General features: G+C 35.1%; 5 protein-coding genes across 6 annotated transcripts; 2 read left to right on the top strand and 3 right to left on the bottom strand.

Moving 5' to 3' along the window:
• Positions 1-3,667: 3,667 nt before the first annotated feature.
• On the top strand, positions 3,668-4,804 carry LOC112083894. Its single transcript, XM_024152011.1, has 2 exons — positions 3,668-4,052; positions 4,128-4,804. Exons 1-2 carry the CDS (start codon positions 3,668-3,670, stop codon positions 4,802-4,804), a joined length of 1,062 nt encoding a protein of 353 aa, XP_024007779.1.
• Positions 4,805-9,718: 4,914 nt separating this feature from the next.
• On the top strand, positions 9,719-12,554 carry LOC18991703 (RNA-binding protein 24-A). 2 transcript variants are annotated; one of them, XM_024152887.1, is made up of 6 exons: positions 9,719-10,028; positions 10,127-10,259; positions 10,694-10,817; positions 10,901-10,937; positions 11,048-11,309; positions 11,396-12,554. In XM_024152887.1, exons 1-6 carry the CDS (start codon positions 9,873-9,875, stop codon positions 11,407-11,409), a joined length of 726 nt encoding a protein of 241 aa, XP_024008655.1. In that variant the 5' UTR covers positions 9,719-9,872; the 3' UTR covers positions 11,410-12,554. The 2 variants fall into 2 exon arrangements, with proteins under 2 accessions (XP_024008655.1, XP_006415084.2); XM_006415021.2 differs by having other exon boundaries at positions 11,384-12,554.
• A 296-nt stretch (positions 12,555-12,850) lies between these two features.
• LOC18991702 (phytolongin Phyl1.2) lies at positions 12,851-14,282 on the bottom strand. Its single transcript, XM_006415020.2, has one exon. It carries the CDS (start codon positions 13,872-13,874, stop codon positions 13,077-13,079), a length of 798 nt encoding a protein of 265 aa, XP_006415083.1. The 5' UTR covers positions 13,875-14,282; the 3' UTR covers positions 12,851-13,076.
• A 242-nt stretch (positions 14,283-14,524) lies between these two features.
• Positions 14,525-16,091, bottom strand: LOC18991701 (RING-H2 finger protein ATL58). Its single transcript, XM_006415019.2, has 3 exons — positions 15,759-16,091; positions 15,509-15,591; positions 14,525-15,028 (listed from the first exon to the last, which is right to left on the bottom strand). The coding sequence occupies exons 1-3, from the start codon at positions 15,975-15,977 to the stop codon at positions 14,647-14,649; spliced, it is 684 nt and encodes a 227-aa protein (XP_006415082.2). The 5' UTR covers positions 15,978-16,091; the 3' UTR covers positions 14,525-14,646.
• A 431-nt stretch (positions 16,092-16,522) lies between these two features.
• On the bottom strand, positions 16,523-18,120 carry LOC18991700. Its single transcript, XM_006415018.2, has 5 exons — positions 17,997-18,120; positions 17,588-17,658; positions 17,376-17,481; positions 17,098-17,230; positions 16,523-16,968 (listed from the first exon to the last, which is right to left on the bottom strand). Exons 1-5 carry the CDS (start codon positions 18,071-18,073, stop codon positions 16,804-16,806), a joined length of 552 nt encoding a protein of 183 aa, XP_006415081.1. The 5' UTR covers positions 18,074-18,120; the 3' UTR covers positions 16,523-16,803.
• Positions 18,121-18,482: the final 362 nt, after the last annotated feature.

Raw genomic sequence — 18,482 nt, 5'->3', positions numbered from 1 at the left:
AAAAAATTATATCTAAACTCAAAAACACAAATTATATTACAAAATTCGTTAAACAATAAAAAATATTCTCATGCGGATGCACGGGGTTAGAATCTAGTAAACCGTTAAATTGTGTAACATATTAGGATAGTGAACATTTTTACGTATTCTAGAAGGGTTTTCCCATCAATATATATATATATATATATAACGTGTTATTAACCTAAAGGTACTAAATTAGATCGATATGGTGGAAGAAGATCAGTGCTAACGTCTATCAAATAGTATCACACAGTTGACCACCAATCGCATCATGACTCTTATATTAGTTGACCTTGACCACCAATCACATGACTCATATATATGCAATATACGAATGCAAGCGCCCAATAGAGTTATATGATTATATCAAATAAACCAAAATCATTTTTTGTGAACTTTTTTTTATAGTTGGAAGTACAAACGTTACACATACACATACACACACACACTATACATGATTCAATAGGGCTAGAGTGGAGTGGTAGGGCAATAGGAGGGGAAAAAGAACAATGATGAAGAAAAGGTCAACTCGTTTTCAGCTTCAGAAGATATACTCTACAACTAAACACTACACAAAACCGATCACAATTTGTATTTTTTCTTATCATCACTCGGTTTGTCTTCCTTCTCTCTCAAAAGTTAAACCTAAACTTTTTTTGTTTTTGTAATAGCGGTGATACATGTGTAGCTAGAAACGTATAATAAAAGAGTTAGAGACGGAAATATCTTAGCTTCGATATCAGATAAACACATATTGGGAGCTGACTATGCATAAAATGAGGAAACCAGAAAGGTAGGAACATATAAGAGTCATAGGACCAACATGATGTTCAAAAGCTGAACCATCGATTGATAAGAAAAAACCGATGACCTAACACCCCTATATTGTATAAAATTCTGATGCAAGGTTATTCCAAATTTTTTCTTTTTGTTATTTTTTTGTTGGATATTTTTAATTTTCTTTATTTATGTTTGATTTGATTAGGATAAGACTCCAAGTTTTGATAAAAAAAAAAAACCTGATAAGTCTCCAAGTTAAAATTGAAATATTGATCAATAGAAGAACAATATCACATTTAAATATAGAAATCGGAACCAAGTCAAAATGATTTGATTCTTATTAGACATAAGTTGTAGACTTGTAGTTTGTACTTGTAAATACTAAATCTTTTGATTTGTAAGACGTAAAACATTATTACATAAATTTTAGAAATTTTAACTCTTAATCTTTAAAACGATTGGAACTGAAAGAGTTTTAAATGAAACAAAAGTACTTAAATTTTCGGGCATTCACTGATTAAATTAATTAAATTCTACGCGTTGTAGTTTTGGCTACATCTGGCTACATCTGTTTCCATTAACAAGACATAAATACGTTCATATCTACCACCAGTGATTCTTCCATTAAAAAAGATCTCAACATACTAAAAGAGCCCGGTTTGTTTTTTTTTTTTTTTTGGTTGCTCGTACAAAAACGAAATTAGGAATTTGAAAAGTACGGGTCCAACTGCTGACCACAATTGAGGAAAGGAATGATTGGGAATATGGTATTCCTCTTCATTCTTAATTTTTTTTACCAGTTAGATGGAATATCTGTTACACATAATTCCTTTTCATTCCTTCTTATATGAGGAATTATAGAACAAATCTATTCCTCATCAAATTTGATAGGGAATAGAAAGAAAATAATAAAAATTGGTAAAAATATATTGTTTTGTAAATATTTTAAAGTAAATTTATAGAAAATTGACATTTGACGTGAATCTTCCACACCTCGTCTTCTTCTACTTCTATATATGTGAGAGAAATTTTTTTCTTTCTCTAACCTAATACATCGACAAAGAAAGAAGAAAAGGTACATAATTTGAAAATAAGTTTATAGCAAAGAGCATGTGTTTAATGATGCTTGAAAATAACACATGTATCATATGAATTTGTTATAGGTATCATGTCAAGTTCAAGAAACAATAGTGGGACACGTCGCGGCGGACGTCAACCAAATGATGAGGCAAGAACAACTCGTGAAGGTCAGGTACTTGTTTTTAGATATCTTGTATTCTGCAAATTTATTGATTTACTAATATGAAACATATCAATTAACTGTTACAAAATATATACGTTAGTATGCTTGGAAGGATAAAAATTGTCAAGTTATGCTTGAACTTGTCATTAAGGAGTTAAAAGCAGATGATTATCGTAGTAGAATGCCAGATGTTGCTGCTAGAAGAAGAATTGAAAACAAATATTATGAGTTGATGGGAGACAAGATTTCATGGGATCCAGAGATAAATAACAAAATTGGTTACTTGCGTAAGCTATGGGTTATTAATGGTCAGTTGATAAACCGCACTGGTGTTGCGGTTAATCCATCTACTGGACAAATAGATATGACGCAAATGTGGTGGACTGATCGGATTGCGGTAATTCTCTATCCATGTCTATTTGATTATATAGGTTCTTGCTAACATATTTTTCTTGTGACTAATTTTTTATTACTATTCGCAGGAATATGGTAATAAAGGAAAATTTGTTCGTGTATTGCAAAAAAAGCCTTTGCCGTTCAAAGACTTGTTGGACCAAATTTTTGGTGAACATGACGTTGATCAAGATGAACGGTATTCTCCCCATATGCTTAGCCAAAATCTCCTGCAGATTCAACCTACTTTACCTAGCAGTGATGGCATAATAATGGACCAGCAAGAAGTTCAAATTGCTGAACCAACTATGGCTGTGGCTAATGATCACGGAGCCCAACCGTCAATTCGAAACACGCCAGCCCGTCGTCCTCCAAGAAGAAGAGCTAACTTTGAAAAGCAGGTCCAGAATGAGTTTCAACGTGTAATAGATACTCGTCAAGAGTTTTTGGAAGAATTACGCTCGCGAAAAGTTCAAAAGCTAACCTACGGTGATGCAACAGCTGTTCTAGAAAAACTTCCAATTGAACAACTTGGAATATTTTGGTGGGCAGCAAATAAGTTATTGAAGAGCGATGAGAATGTTCGTGAAGCCTTCATGAAATCAGAGAGTGAAGAAATTAAGATCAGATATCTGGAGAGTTTACTTGGCACTGATAGATACGGGCATCCATGCAATTTTGTCAATCTGACAAGTCCAAATCTCTTTCAAAATATTGGAATGATTGGAAGTAGTTCTATGGGGACTGAAATTGGTAGAACTGAATTCACAAAGTTTCTTGGGATACAATCCTCTGGATTAGAAGAATCAACAAAACAAGTACCAAATATCGTCAATATACTTGATGATGGAATGGATGGTGACAAGCTAGCTTGAGTGTTATGGGATTTTTTTATTTGTTAGGTCTTTAATTTAAGTACTTTGGAGCTTTGGTGTTTGCTCTAGTGTTTCCTAGATTTTTTTAATAATATTTACGTGCTTTAGAATTTTGGTGTTTTTTACTTCTACTTAAATTAATACAAGCTTGAAGTTATTTTCTACTTAAATTAATAATACTATGCATTCTAAAATTTTGCAGGAACTTCGTATTATTGAATTAAGGTTACGTGGAGTTGAAAATCTAGATGAGGATGAGCTATCAGAGTTAATGTTATTGGAGGAAGATGAAATTTTTCAAAGGTACATACATCCTATATTAGAGTACTACCAAAAGAATTTTTTTAAGAAGCCAATGAACGTAGAGTGGGGAAATGGTTGGAAAATCATTAGGGGGCAAATCTACAACAACGAAAATTCTTGTCGTACTCTTATTCGCATGAGCTCAGAAGCATTCACCCGTTTATGTGAAGTTCTTCAGCAAAAGTATGGATTACAAGAGTCACATAATATGAAAGTCGATGAGAGTGTTGCAATATTCTTGATTCTTTGTGGCCAAAATGACACTCAGTATGACATCAGTTTAAGATTTGGCCATGCCCAAGAAACTATATATAGAAAATTTCATTGTGTTCTTGGGGCAATGGTACGATTGGCTGTTGACTATTTACGGCCAAGAACAGCTTATGAGTTAGAAGCAATATCCAATAGTTTAGAAGGAGATAGACGGTATTGGCCTTATTTTAGTGGATGTATCGGGGCTCTTGATGGGACACATATACCGGTTATGGTGACTCCAGGTCGAGATACATTACGGTTTGTGAACCGAAAAGGAACAGCAAGTCTTAACGTCCTAGGAATTTGTGATCACGATATGCTATTTACGTATTGTTTTGTTGGAATGGCTGGATCAACACATGACTCACGAGTGCTGGAAACCGCTATACGAGATGATCCAATGTTTCCTAAACCTCCTGACGGAAAATATTATCTTGTAGATTCTGGCTATGCAAATAGACATGGATATTTAGCTCCATATCGGAAAGACAAAAAAGATGGTACTCGATATCATCTTCAAGAGTTTATAAATAAGGAGCCTCCAAAAAATAGTAAGGAAATGTTCAATAGATGGCATGCATCATTGCGTTCAGTTATTGAACGAACTTTTGGTGTATGGAAGAAAAAGTGGAGGGTTATTAGAGAATTTCCAAGGTATAATATTTCAACGCAAAGAAATGTTATATTTGCAACAATGGGACTTCATAATTTTATTCGGTGGAACAAGGCAGAAATGGGCGATGGTATGCATCAAAATGAGAACAATCTTTCAGATGATGAAGATGATGGACGAACAAATGAAGAAACATCAACAGAGGTTTATATGAAAATTGTTCGAGATCATATTGCCCAAGAATTGTGGTCCAACAAAAGACCTGCTTCTTGCGTCGGTTATAGGTTTGTCTACTATTACTTTAACGTACACGTTATTTGATATATTGTCAATTCTCTATAAAAAAAACTTAATGCTAAGTTATTAGTTGGATACTATTTTATGGATCAATAATGCAGATTTTTATGTTGTAGTTATTGAACGCATTGTGGAAAGAAAGGAGACGCTAAAGCCGTAGACAATCGACTCTATTAATAAAAACATTTTTTCTTTTAAATTATTAATTGTTGAAGATTTATTATTTTAAAATATTCATTCCTGTTTTTGGTTACCATTTATTGTGACAGTTTGTTCCATTCCTTCTCTGTATTGATTCCTTTTAAATTTTTCCATATGATTCCTTTTATTTTTTTTTCTTTATCATTCCTCTTATTCCTAATATTGTCACCAGTTGGACTCTTTATAAGCCACAACGATGGAAACAGACCCGCAGTATAATACTTAATGGGCCGTGAAAGGTTTCAAGGCCCAATATAATGAATGAGAGATCTGAGTGTAGGCCCCATGATGAGCTGTAAAATGGATTGCTAGGCTGTGGGTGAATGATGATGATGCGGGGTGGGGTCACGTGGGGAAGGAATGTGTTAAGGCTTTTTTGGTTTAAAGGCGTGGGGAGACAGCTCTGTCTCTTTGCCCTTTTTCTCTTTTCCTACTTTTTTTTTTGGCCCATATATGCCTTGCCTTGTTTTTCTTCGTATTTGGGGATATTTTCTAAAAAAGTTCTATGAAACATTATTATTATAACAATATAAACCATAATATAAGATTTTACTTAGTCTTAAAAATGTGTATATAAATCAGCTTTTGGACTATTGTCCATTTTAGACGACCTTTTTTTCTCGCTGTTGTGAGATCTCATTTCGATTTCGAGTTCACAAGGAGACTCAAGTTTTATAACAACCAATTAGAGAGATTTGGATGGAAAATACGTAAATCAGTACGACTTTGATTGATAGCTAGGTTGGTCAAATATTTTAAGTACTTGAAACAAGAGTAATTTTTTTTCCTTTTCCTACATACAGTTATTAATTTATCGATATAAAATTTCAAAAACTAATTTAAAATTTAAGAAATATATTAATTTATTAAGATATTAACTGATCGAATATTAATTTATAGAAGTTATACTGTAATTTAACGGTTGAAATGTTAGAGCCAAAATAATAATTTTATTTGTTTATATTACTGACTAGGCAAGTGATTCAATGGTTATTAGGATTTATTTTATTTATCATTTTATGGATCTAGTGTTGGATTTAAATCATCTCCTTAGACCCAGACTAATCCCCTTAAATCCATCATTTTTTTCCATAAAAAATACAAATCACAGCTTACAAAGTTGGATAACCAAAAGTTAATGTAATAATTCCTAGAGATTTGATCCCTGACCTAGATATACATAGTTAAATTTTTCATTAAAAAGAATCATCCCATTACAACTTTTTGGTTCCTATTATAATTTTAATCATAAATAATCTATTATTTTTAGTGACAAAAATCTGAATGTTTTATGGGTTTAGTCTAAATTTAAGGTTAGGATACTCATGTTTTTTTTTAAAAAAGAATACTATAAGCCGATCTTTTAAAAAAGAATACTCATGTAAATCACATAAATTAACGTATAGGGATATGGAACTACAAAAACCAAAATAAAAGAATTAAAAACAATAACTATAAAAAATATAATTTTTTTTGCGTGTCATTTATGATTTTGGCACTTATTTGCAAAAATGACACAGAATCATAAATAAATTAAAAAGTATGCAACAACAAATATTGCATTATTTAATTTAAAATAAAAATATAATATTAGTTTTAATGTAAAGTCATAAATGACACGCAGAAAAAAATGTAACTTTTGTATTTTTCTAGATTTTTTTTTCTTTTTTGAGAAGTATTAATCCTAATTTTTTGCTAAAGGGTTTATTAGCTAAATTTTTTTTTCTGATCCTCTGAGAATATTTTTTGTTTAATCTATCTATATACTTATTTATGTAGTGATTTGCTTACGTGTCACACTTACAACGATTTTCATATTCTTTCGCTTACGTGTCAGCTCCAGAATGAATTTCGGCTGTAAAAAAACTGTTTAGCCATATTTTACAATTATGTGTTATTTTTTATTTGATTCTTATCTAATGATGTGTAAAAAAAAACTTAAAACAACATGGTCTAAATTATTATGGTTTAATGTTTAAATTCATAGTCAATCAAACTGTTTTTAAAGTTATATCTAGCCAAAATTTTTTTAAAAATTAACAAAAAAGTTTTTTTTATATAAAAAAATAGAATCTATATCTCTTAGTGTTTATCATTTCCTATGTTTCCAAAATTTTAAAAAAAAATTTAACAAAAATGTTAAAAGAAACAAAAAATAGAATCTATTTAAAAAGTAATAGAATCTTGTTTCAAAAGAAAAAAAATCAAATATTTAAAAAAATATCTATTAAAAAAGTAAAACAAATTAAAAAAATCCATATATCTAAATAATAGAATGTCATTTAAAAAAAGGAAATCATCTCTAACTAATGGAATGTCACTAATTATTATGATAGATAGGTTAGTGTTTACAATTTCTTATGTTTATAGGATTTTCGATTTCTTATGATTTAATATAAATATCAGCCACTTGGTTCGGGATGCTCTATTTCAGTATGGAATGATCCTTGGATACCTTCTTCTCGCCCGAGATCAGCCACTTGTAAAAAAATCAATTATTACTCAAATTTTATGGTTAATCATCTGATTGACCCAGCGACAAAGACATGGAATTTAGATTTGATAAAAGTAATTATTGAACCAACTGATGTGGAAATTATCTGTGGAATCCCCATTAGTAGCTCTTATTGGCCTGATCCTTTGGGATGACATTTCACAATATCAGGAAGATATACGGTTAAATCAGTATACAAAATTGAGCATCAATTATCAGATAGAATCACAGAGGAGCTCTATGGACCAGATATAAGGGCACTACAGGCATATGCTTGGAAATTAAAATGTCCTCCGAAATTACGATATTTTATCTGGCAAGCAATATCTGAATGTCTTTCAGTGTCAACTAGATTATGCACTCGGGAAATACAATGTGATACACAATGTGCACGGTGTGGAGCGGAGGATGAAACCATAAATCATGTTTTTTTCGAATGTCCCCCTGCTTTACAAACTTGGGCATTATCTCAGATACCAACACCACCTGGTGTTTTTCCAATGACTTCGGTTTACTCAAATTTTGATCATCTTTTCTGGAGACTTCCTAAAACGATGAAAAATACTCAATTCCCATGGATAGCATGGTATATCTGGAAGGCACGAAATGAGAAAGTGTATTCAAATATAGATGTAGATCCACAAATTACACTAAAGATAGCGGAATCAGAGGCGATATCATGGGAACATGCTCAAGGGTCTGAACAAATTTCAACTCACATAAATTCGAGACTTTCTGCGGTATACTCCATACCTCCGAGTTACGAAGGTTGGTGGTGTTATATTGATGGCTCTTGGAAAGATACAGATTTATATACAGGATTAGGATGGTACTATTTTCAAGAAGGTGCTATAGACCAAATGATGGGAGCACAAAATGTAAGATGCAGTCTTTCGCCTCTGCATGCGGAGATGGAAGCGCTCATATGGGCTATGCATTGTATGCTTGAGAATCAGAAAATAGCAATACCATTTGCAACAGACTGTTCGGAATTGGTGAAGATGGTGTCTACACCTGAAGAATAGCCAGCTTTTACGTTACATTTGGAGGAGTTTGTGAAGATGAAGGACAGATTCAGCTTTTTTTTGATATCACAGATCCCATGCGCGAAGAATTTGAAGGCAGACAAATTAGCAAGAAGTGCTCGTGTCTACCCTCAAGACATTATTTATGTAAACTCAATACCACCGGTTTGGTTAGTCGAACCGTTTTAGGTATTTAGGCTGTTGACAAAAAAATATATATATATAAATATCAGCCACTTTTCTTTAATTCTCTCACAACTTTCAAAATTGTCTAATCTATTCCTTTTTCTTCGTTCTAACTAAAAACTCATGGAGTCATCAGGTAAACATATACTAATATTTTTTTAAACAAGTATTAAATAAGAAATAACTTAAATCATATCTGTCTTAATTATTATGGTTTAATACTTCACTTTATTGTCAATACCGTTTTTCAAATTTAATAAAACCGATATTTAGTCAAATCTAACGAAAAAGTAAAAATCAGTTAATGGAATGTCTAATAAAATGATGGTATATGTGATGTCTAAAATACATAAAATAGTGATCAAAATCGAATAAGTTCGTACAGTACTTAAAAAAACTACATCTAAATTACATAGAATAATGATCAAAAGATCTCAAAACTATTTAAACTAAATTATTTGGATACTTATATGTTTTTATTTACTCACTTTTATATTGTTTTCATGGTCATGTTTTCAAACATTAAAATGCAAGGAAATCTAACATACAAATATACTCAACAATAGAGAATAAAAAAACAAATGAATCCAAAATACTATTAGATTTTTAAACAACTAAATGAAAAATTATATCAGTCTGCTCAAAGACACGCGAAGTTAACTAAGTTTCAAATTCTATATTTGGTGAAGAAGAAATACAAATATTTGGAAGTAATAACTTTTCTACCTATACATCTACCACATTTACAAATAGTAGCTCCAATATAGAATTTTCAAAATGTAAATCTCATTACAGAGTGGATATGCAACAACTAAAAAAGTGTACACCCATACATCTACCCCATTTACAAATAGTAGCTCAATTTTTAGGTAGTAGCTCTAATATAAAATTTTGAAAATGTAAATCCATTTACAGAGTGGATATCCGACCAACAAACAAAAAAATAAAGTGTACATCCACAGTGACCGTACAATAAAATGTCATTGATATTTGTGAAAAAGCTAACATAAATAATTGAATGAGTTTGTCCCCCAATTCTTTCTTTCTTTTCCTTGAATCCTCTTCCCTCCTTCCTCTCTCTCTCTCTCCTCTTCTCTCAACTACCGTTCTGCTTCTTGTTCCCAAAAATCGCAACTTTCTTTCTTATTTTTTTTCACGGGTATCGTTGAATTGCGTGTTTCTGATAATGGAAGATACGACATTCACCAAGGTCTTCGTGGGAGGATTAGCATGGGAAACCCACAAAATCTCTCTCAGGAATTACTTCGAACAGTTTGGGGACATTGTTGAAGCCGTCGTTATCACTGATAAATCTAGCGGCAGATCCAAAGGATACGGCTTTGTAAGCGTCTTCTCTTTTCCGTTTTTTCTTTTCACTCGGGAGAGATTTTACTATGATAGCTTTTAAGCTCACGGATTATGTTTTCTTTTGAGTTTCAGGTGACTTTTTGTGATCCGGAAGCAGCACAGAAAGCATGCGTAGATCCAGCTCCTGTGATCGATGGAAGAAGAGCTAATTGCAATCTTGCGGCTTTTGGTGTTCAGAGATCCAAACCTTCTTCTCCAATTCACGGTATCTTCTAGGTTTCTTCTTTTTGATGCTTTCATCTAATTGATCTTGAGAAGTTTTAGACCAGAGTACTATTGAGTTTCATGGATCTTACCATTATGTAAGAGCAAAAGCTGAAAAGTGTATATATTAATCACCTGTTTTTACTTATCAGGTAGCAAAGTTAGATACTTGATAAATCTTCTTCCTTCATTGTTTTGAGGGTAGCTGCATCTTGATTCCTAAGTTTGATTAAACTGCTTAAAAAGCCGTCTTTTTGCCCTTTACTAGAACAGTCTCAAATCTCAGTATGATTCTTTACTGGTTAAAACCTAAGCGTTTGTTTTTTACTCTGAAGACGTATTGCTTTGCATAAATTTGCTTTGATGGTAGCTTTTATGGTTAAATATCAAGAAAATGTTTGAGAGGACATTCTTATAGTGTTGTGTTTTTGGCAGGACACGCAGGAGGAAGAGGCGTGAAGGTCACTAGCCCTTTCAAGACACACTTTGGGGCTCCCGCTGCTCTTCCTTCTCCACTTCCATTCTCCCACTACGCACTTCCTTACACTAATCCTTTTGGGTACTCCACGTTTTAATCTCTTACTTCTCTTCCAAAAATCATCACTTTAAATAGACTTATAATCCTCTGTTTGGTGTCATTAGGTTCTCTTCGTACTCAATGGATTACAATTACCCCACGGTATGTATTCTCTGCTTTTCTCAATTTGATTGTCAAATTTACTATGAAAGTCTCTCCCTACTCTCTTTTGATCTCATATAGCTTATTGGTTTTTTTTTTCGTTATAACAGAGCTACTACAATGTTTATGGAGGTGCAACTGCACAGCATCCAATGTATGGTAGCGGACCAATGACTGGTGTAGCAGCAGCAGCAGCGTTTTACCCATATCTCCAGTTTGCTGAAGCAAATGCACCCGTCACTGGTTATGCTCCTCTCCACTACCCCAATCACATGTTTCACTATTCACCTCTTGCGTCGTCTACTGGTGGTAATTACCCACATCACAACGGCTCACCAGTGTCTCTTGCACCTTCACCGGTCATACCATCAGGTTTGTTGATTTATCTGTTTTCGTTGTTCATAATTCAAATCCTGGAAAGCCAGAGGTACTGATGTTCTCAGCAGTGTGCTTTGCAGTTCCACAGGCTTGACCATGAAGGCTCATGGTTCACCTCAGATTCCATGATGCTGTGTAGAAGCCGATTCATTTAAATCCTTAAAGCCAAGCTCTGTTTACTAGTTTCATCCGCATGCCCCGAACTTCCACAAGACCTGTGGCCTAACCATGGTTGCCCTTTTCCCTCTATGCTTCTAACCCCTTAGGCAAGAGCCCATATTTTGGAGTTTGGGCATCTTTGCAAGTTCCAATTAAGTCTCACATAGGGGTTTAAACTTGGACCATAGTCATACGCATTACTCATCTTTTCATTTTTCTCATTGCATCACGTGCTTCTGAACGAAAAGGTTTCGTTCAAGATAGCCTGTTCGAGCTGTAGAAGTATCAACTTAAGTAAGAGTTACCGTGTCTTGCACAGTGCCCCAGAAAGGCAAGCAATTTTGTAGAAAAAAACTCTAAAAGCTTAGGATTGGCTGATCAACAAGAAAGGAAATAAGGATTTCCCGGGAAAGGCTCAAGAAAGTGAATTGCCACCACCTGGAAGTGTTTGAAGTAGTGTGCATAAAGGTGTGCCCACTACTTCGCGCAATATCCATTTTTAATGTGCAGTCTTAGAATTATTAGATCTAGGACCATCTTGTTACGAAATGTGTTATATCATAGGGAGCTAGAACAGAAAAGAAAGGCAGAGAAATAGCCTCATAGACTTCCTTTGAGGAGAAAGGAAGTAATAGTGTTTGCTAACCCATGTATATTCTCGGTGGCTAAGCTTTGGAGTTATAGCCACACTTGAACTAACATAGATTAAGATCATTTTTAAGATTCAAAATTTAGATTGCTCATCATAGTTTCAACCAACCCTACAGATGGAATGTGGGGTCATTGCATTTGCATGTTTTGCCTCTTGGGACATATTTTGGTTCCCTTTAGGTTCTTCTCTTAACATCAACTAAACCAGTTGACCAACCATGGTTAGGATTCAGGTGAGAGGTATTCATCACCTCCTTATCTCTCTTTTACTCTGTCCTCTGTTTCTTCAAGACCAAAAAAAACAGACTCTTTTATGTACTTAATGTTATCATGTAAGCGTGTGATTCTGATTCTATGTAAGAAAACAAAACCTTCATTCTCCATCCGCGGTGGATGGAAAATGAAAAATGTAATTGCAATATTTCACTTTGATCTTATGTAATCCTCTATAATGAGTTATGACAATTTAATATCTCTCTCTAGCAATCATTATCTTGATGTAAAGAGGCATTAATACTCCATATGATCCGACCGAATTAGATCTATGTAGTTGTCCGAATTGCAGAAGAGGAATTGGCAACAGCAGAGAACACAGTTCTGGAAAAAAAGACACTATACATAACTTATTATGACTAGAAAAATGCAATTGTTTCCATTCACATCAACAAATGTTAAGCAAACTGGTTTTTATGTACAATGAGCTATGTTCAGCGGTTCACTAAATCATATAAACACAATCATTATATCATACAGAAACCAAGGTAAGGAACTTTGAGCCTCAGACACCTAAATATACAATCAACAATGCAGCAGAGTATACCAACTGCAGTCGATAAAACAGAATTGCAGAAGAAAAAAAGGGTATGTGAAAGAATAATAATAGATCAATCAAGCCATATGAAAATGAAAGCAGAACTTGAATCTTGAAGACGATTTTGAACTCCCTGTTAGTCAAGAACGTGTACACTCAATGCCCTGACAAATAACCAACCAAATACCAAGCAACGTTAAGCAGATAACTGCATCAATAGCAAGAACAATCTGCACTTGACGCCGCCACTTCCTTTCAATGCTCTGAGAACCACTAGATCGTCCCCTTCTTGGAACATATGTTGCTGCTTCTGCAGCACCTGCAGCAGATGAGGCATTAGAACATTCCGTAACGTTTCCTCTATCAGTAGATCTCCGTTGTTCCTCTAACTCAATTCCTCTCTTTGTGTTCACATGATCTTTCCCTTTCTTCTTATTCTCTTGCTTGTTGGATCTTCCAAGGAGCGGGGCTTTCGTGGAACTAGCTGCGTCGCTTTGTTCAATGGAAGGTGATGATAACGGAAGACAAGTGAGGTCATTAGTCTCAGGAGCAACACGCTCTAACGAAGCTATGAGTCTCCGTACAAGCTGATCTTGAACATTGCTAAAACTGATACTCCCAGAGAAACTTCCTCTCGAATTCTTCTTATCTGCTTTCTTCAACTCATCCCTTAATCGCTCCAGGAATTCAAGAACGCTAGATCTCTTGAAAACCTCATCAACAATGGCGAAATACACAAACCCATCTTCCATCAAGAACCCAAAGGTCCTCTTGCTTATGGTTTCGAAGTACCACTTGTGAAAAGGCGGAGTCTTTTCTAAACACAAGGCAGCGAGACTCTCGTTGATTCGTTGGTCTCCGCCATTGTTGTAAGCGTACAGAATCTGATTGTCTCTCGAGACACAACAGTAGTGAACTGTGTTGTGGATTGAACCCATGTCGGGACTTTCGATTTGGGCAGGGAAGAGCAGACAAGAAAAGTCAAAGATCCCTCTGGTTCTGCTCTAGGGTTTTGGGAATGTGCAAAAGGAAACCCTCCAGATAAGGATCAACAAGATTGGAAAATTACAGAGTTTAAGATCCTTATCTTTGCCAAGAAACAACGAATGGAATCTTGATAGGACCAAACAGGAGATTGAAAGTGAGAGAAAGAGAAAGCATTAAAGCAGAGAGAGGACAACACAATTAGAAGCTTTGTTTTTTTCCCCCAAAGATGAAGCAGAAACACGGGAAAGTAATCTGTGATTGCTCATCTGATTACACATCCCCTTCTCCTAAATTCATGATTGATTTACTCTCTCACCCACCATTGACTCTTGCTTTTTTCTTTCTCTTTCGCTTATTTCCTTTATCTTTTGTTTTTGTTTGTTTCACTTATGTAATAAGCACAAACCCTTTTGAATATTCAATTATTTGCTGTTTTGTAGCAAACCATACTCTTTGTTTTTGCGCGCAAGGAAACACAAAAGATAATGGAACAAGTTTATCCGAGAAGAGAAATTTGGTAAGTTTCCAAAAGTTTTTTTTGTTTCATCCCAAACATAGAGACATTTGCCTTCTTCCTAAGCTTTTGTTTCTTCTTCTATTGATCAAGCTCTCATTTTCATTCCTAGAAAATACTCTAATATAACAGCTTACAAGTTACACAAACGCAAGAAAAGCGGCAAACTTTTACAGTTACATGAAGAACAGAACAAAAAGCTGTAATTTTTAAGCAGGTCTACAATTACAACAACCATTAGATGTCTCTATGCTGTTTCTTTCATCCTCTTGCGTTTCTTTAAACCTCTCTGCATCTCGATCACATACGTTCGGATCACATTGTTGCTCTTGGCCATCATTTTCGTGGTTTTCTGGCTGAGATTCCGGTTGACTCGACACTCCTCCATCAGTGCTTGAGAGACTCGGAACAGGATCTTCTTCTTCTTGGCTTTGATGGGATTGGCTCGGGAGAAGAGTGAGACGGCAAAGAGGGCAAGTGGTATGTGATGTCAGCCAAAGATCAATACAGTCCATGTGAAAAGTGTGTCCACATGCTGGGATCTGTTGAAGCTTGTCATCTGCTTGATAGTCCCCAAGGCACACTGAACATCTGCAAATAAAAAAAATTCCAAAGCAGTTTATTCTTCATTCTAGTTATACAGTTTGGCTCTCAGTGAACAAGGATCAAGTCCAATGATTTTACACTTACAACCTATGTGAATTGGGATAACAAATCCTTTCAAACTATCAGCGAATATGAAATCTTGAGATCTCTCTATCTCTCTCAGTCCCTCTCTTCCAGATTACATAATAGTAATACACATTGTCCATATATAATAGCGACCATAACCTCCTACAATTATCTGATCATGGAAGCAACTGTTGTGCCATTTCAATTAAACAATATGACCTCAATTTGATCAGAAATTAATCTCTCATCTTTATTTTCTTCCCCAATGTAAAACTTAGTTCTAAATCATGTAACATAACTGTTTTAACTTTCTAATCACTACCCCTTTCATGTAAAATCTCACTCATGGTCGTGAAAAGAAGGAATAGATTACTAAGAGAAAAGAATCTTGTAACTCACTGTGAATCCATTACAGAGAAGCTTTCTCTAAAGACGACGATGGGAAGCATCTCTCTCAGCTCTTTGCTCAACCCTAATTCAGCCTGTTCATGTTTAAACCCACCAACCACCATTACAGAACTAAACCCATCAACGAAATAGAAACGATTCAAGAGAACAAAAAAAAAACACATCTTCAAAGAATTGAAACCCATCAAAGGAAGAAAAAGCTAGAAAATTGTCAGAGAAGAAGCAGAGGAAATAGAGTTACCGTGGAGAGAGAGTTTCCAGCGAGGAAAGTAGTTCGCATTCCGAGGGAAGACAAATCGGCGCTGCCGCGACGGAGGTAGATGAGGTAGAACATGAAGAGGATGATGAATGTGAAGCAGATTGGTACAGAGAAGATGAAAGCTTGGTATAGTTTAAGCTCCGGCGAGTTCGTGGCGGTGGATGAGCCGTAATTTTCTGGGTTTGAATTGCTGTAAGACATCACACAACACAAAGACAACAACTCAATGTCCAAAACCCACAAATAAAGCAGCCTCCTTTAATTGCAACAAGTGAGATCGATTCGAGATCGGAGATGGGTAATAAACTAATAATGTGTTTGTGTGTGAGAGAGAGAGCGATGTGGCAGAGTTTCAGGTGAAGCATTTAGCTTTCAGTAGATGGCAACTGTCTGTTTCCATCTTCACTTATTTATTTTGTCAGAAATTAGATATAGAGTTTAGGCGCATTAATGATTTGATTAAGAATGGTTAGTTAATTTTCCCTTTTGATTTTGGCCGAAAAACAATGAGACTTATACAAGTGAGCCAAGTTAACAAGAAAACCAAAGTAGAGGAAAACGTTAACACACCGATCATAGTCCACAAATTCTTCATTTTTGCTTTTTGGCGTCGAGCCTAAGTCATCAATCAAGTTGTCAACCTCAGGTCCTTTGCAAGTTGCAACCAAATAGAGACACATACCAGATTGTTTTATGTTTTGCTTTTTAATCAATTTTCACAGGACCATTAGATCAAGTCATCAAACTAGTTAAGACTTGGTTTGATTTATAAAAGAGTATTATAAGCTTTACCTATATATTATCATCATACACACACTGATACACAACTCGATGCGTTATTGGCCTTAACACTGATTTCTATAGACAGGCCTATTACTGCAGAAACACACAAACACCAACTTCACATCAACATCGCAGATCTCCAACGCTCTTCTTTAGAAACCAAGAAATCCTGGTGTTTCACCTTGCGTCAAAGTCTGATCTAGAGTGGTGAAGTAGATGTGAGTTTCTTGCTCTTGTTGATGATTTAAGCGACCCTTTCCTTTGTCTTGAGTTCAGAGTGCTGACTGGTATGTGTCTTTGCGGTCGGAGAAGCAGAGCCGAATTTACGGACAAGGATAGTGAAACATGGTAGAAACAGAATGTACAGTCCAACGACCACAAATGGAGTTGCTATGAGCCACCCTAGTAGCTGCAAGAATAGGTTCATGTTTAAGCAAGTTATATGACAATCCGAACAGAAATGCTGTGAGCAGCTTTGCGTAGAATTGGTATAATCCAAAATCTGCACCACTTAGCTATAAAACAGAAGAAACCTTACCGCATTACCAATGCTAAAAAAAACTTCACGGGAAGCTTGGCCTGTAAAAACCTTCTTCAGGGCATCAGATGTTAAAGGAAAATGAGCTCCACCGGTTAGTTTTTCTCCAAGCCGTAAGAAGGGCACCACAAGACTTCAATATGAAAACCAAAAATACACATAAGGACTCAATTTGATACTTAATTTTTTTTTAGAACACTGTTTTGTCTTGTCCCTTTTATAATGATTAAAGCGATGAGTTTAAAAGGAAACTTGAAATGGAAACTAAAATTGGTTACCTTAGCTCTATTGGAGTAGCAATGAAGTTAAACAACATCACAGTTGGAGCGTGACAAAGAGATCCAAGCGACGCAATAGCCACTCCACATAGCAACACTGTAACACCTATCGAAAACACAAAGATCATTCTAAGTGAAAAATTTTGCGATCACAAACACTACAATGTTCAATGAGCAACTCTTCGAACAAAAGGAAAAGCTTTGATACGCACCACAGATTGGAAAAACTCCCATGGTAATGCCTATTGCCGCAGAGAAAGCCAGCTGCTTTGGCTCAGCACCTCTATAATAAAATCGATAAAAAAGGGAAACAAATCAAACCTTGGTTAAATTTCTTACATTCACCAGGAGTTTCAAAAACACAACATATGTCGAAAAAATCGAGCCTTTAGGTCTTCTAGTGTTGCAGATAAGAAATCCAAAACGGTCGAGAAGTAGCACAAGTTATCTATTTGATTCAATTCCACAACAAGTAACGAGAAATAGGAAATGGATCAAACTACATCGATGAACAAGTAATCAACTCTAGGATACGTAGAGAAGGATTGATCAAAACAAGAAAGAAGAGTTTCACTTGGAATGAAAACTAAAATATGAAGAGAGAGAGTCACAGAAGAGAACCTGCGCAAGATCTGGACTAGTGGTTCGCTGATTTTCTTACTGAACCAAGCTTTCAATCTAACTTTTGAAATCGCCATTTCTTGGAATTTTCTTCTGTTCACTGAAACCTGAAGAACTCAATCGGTCCTCTCTTGTTAATGTAAGAGTTCCTCCACCGCGGAACGAGAATCGGGTCCGGGTAAACGGGTCAAATAAGTTATAATGGGCCTTCGTAGAGTTTTTAATTGGGCTTTTAACGTCCAAATTACGGGTCAACCCGATTGTAATTTCCTCCGCAATGTACTACTAGTAGTATAGATGCTAATTTCATTTTCCCTCTCTAGTTTCAAAATCTTAAACCCCCCCCCCCTTTCGACCAAAACCCCCCCCTCGCCCGGCCGGATAATAGGTCCTTTACAGATATAATCAACATATCAATACAACATTACAACTATTCTCTTTTTAATAATAAATTCATACTCCATAAATCCTATTTACAAAATTACT

Source organism: Eutrema salsugineum, unplaced genomic scaffold, assembly GCF_000478725.1.
Source record: "Eutrema salsugineum unplaced genomic scaffold, Eutsalg1_0 scaffold_5, whole genome shotgun sequence".
Classification (NCBI taxonomy): Eukaryota; Viridiplantae; Streptophyta; class Magnoliopsida; order Brassicales; family Brassicaceae; genus Eutrema; species Eutrema salsugineum.
This window is presented reverse-complemented; position numbering and strand designations above follow the sequence as displayed.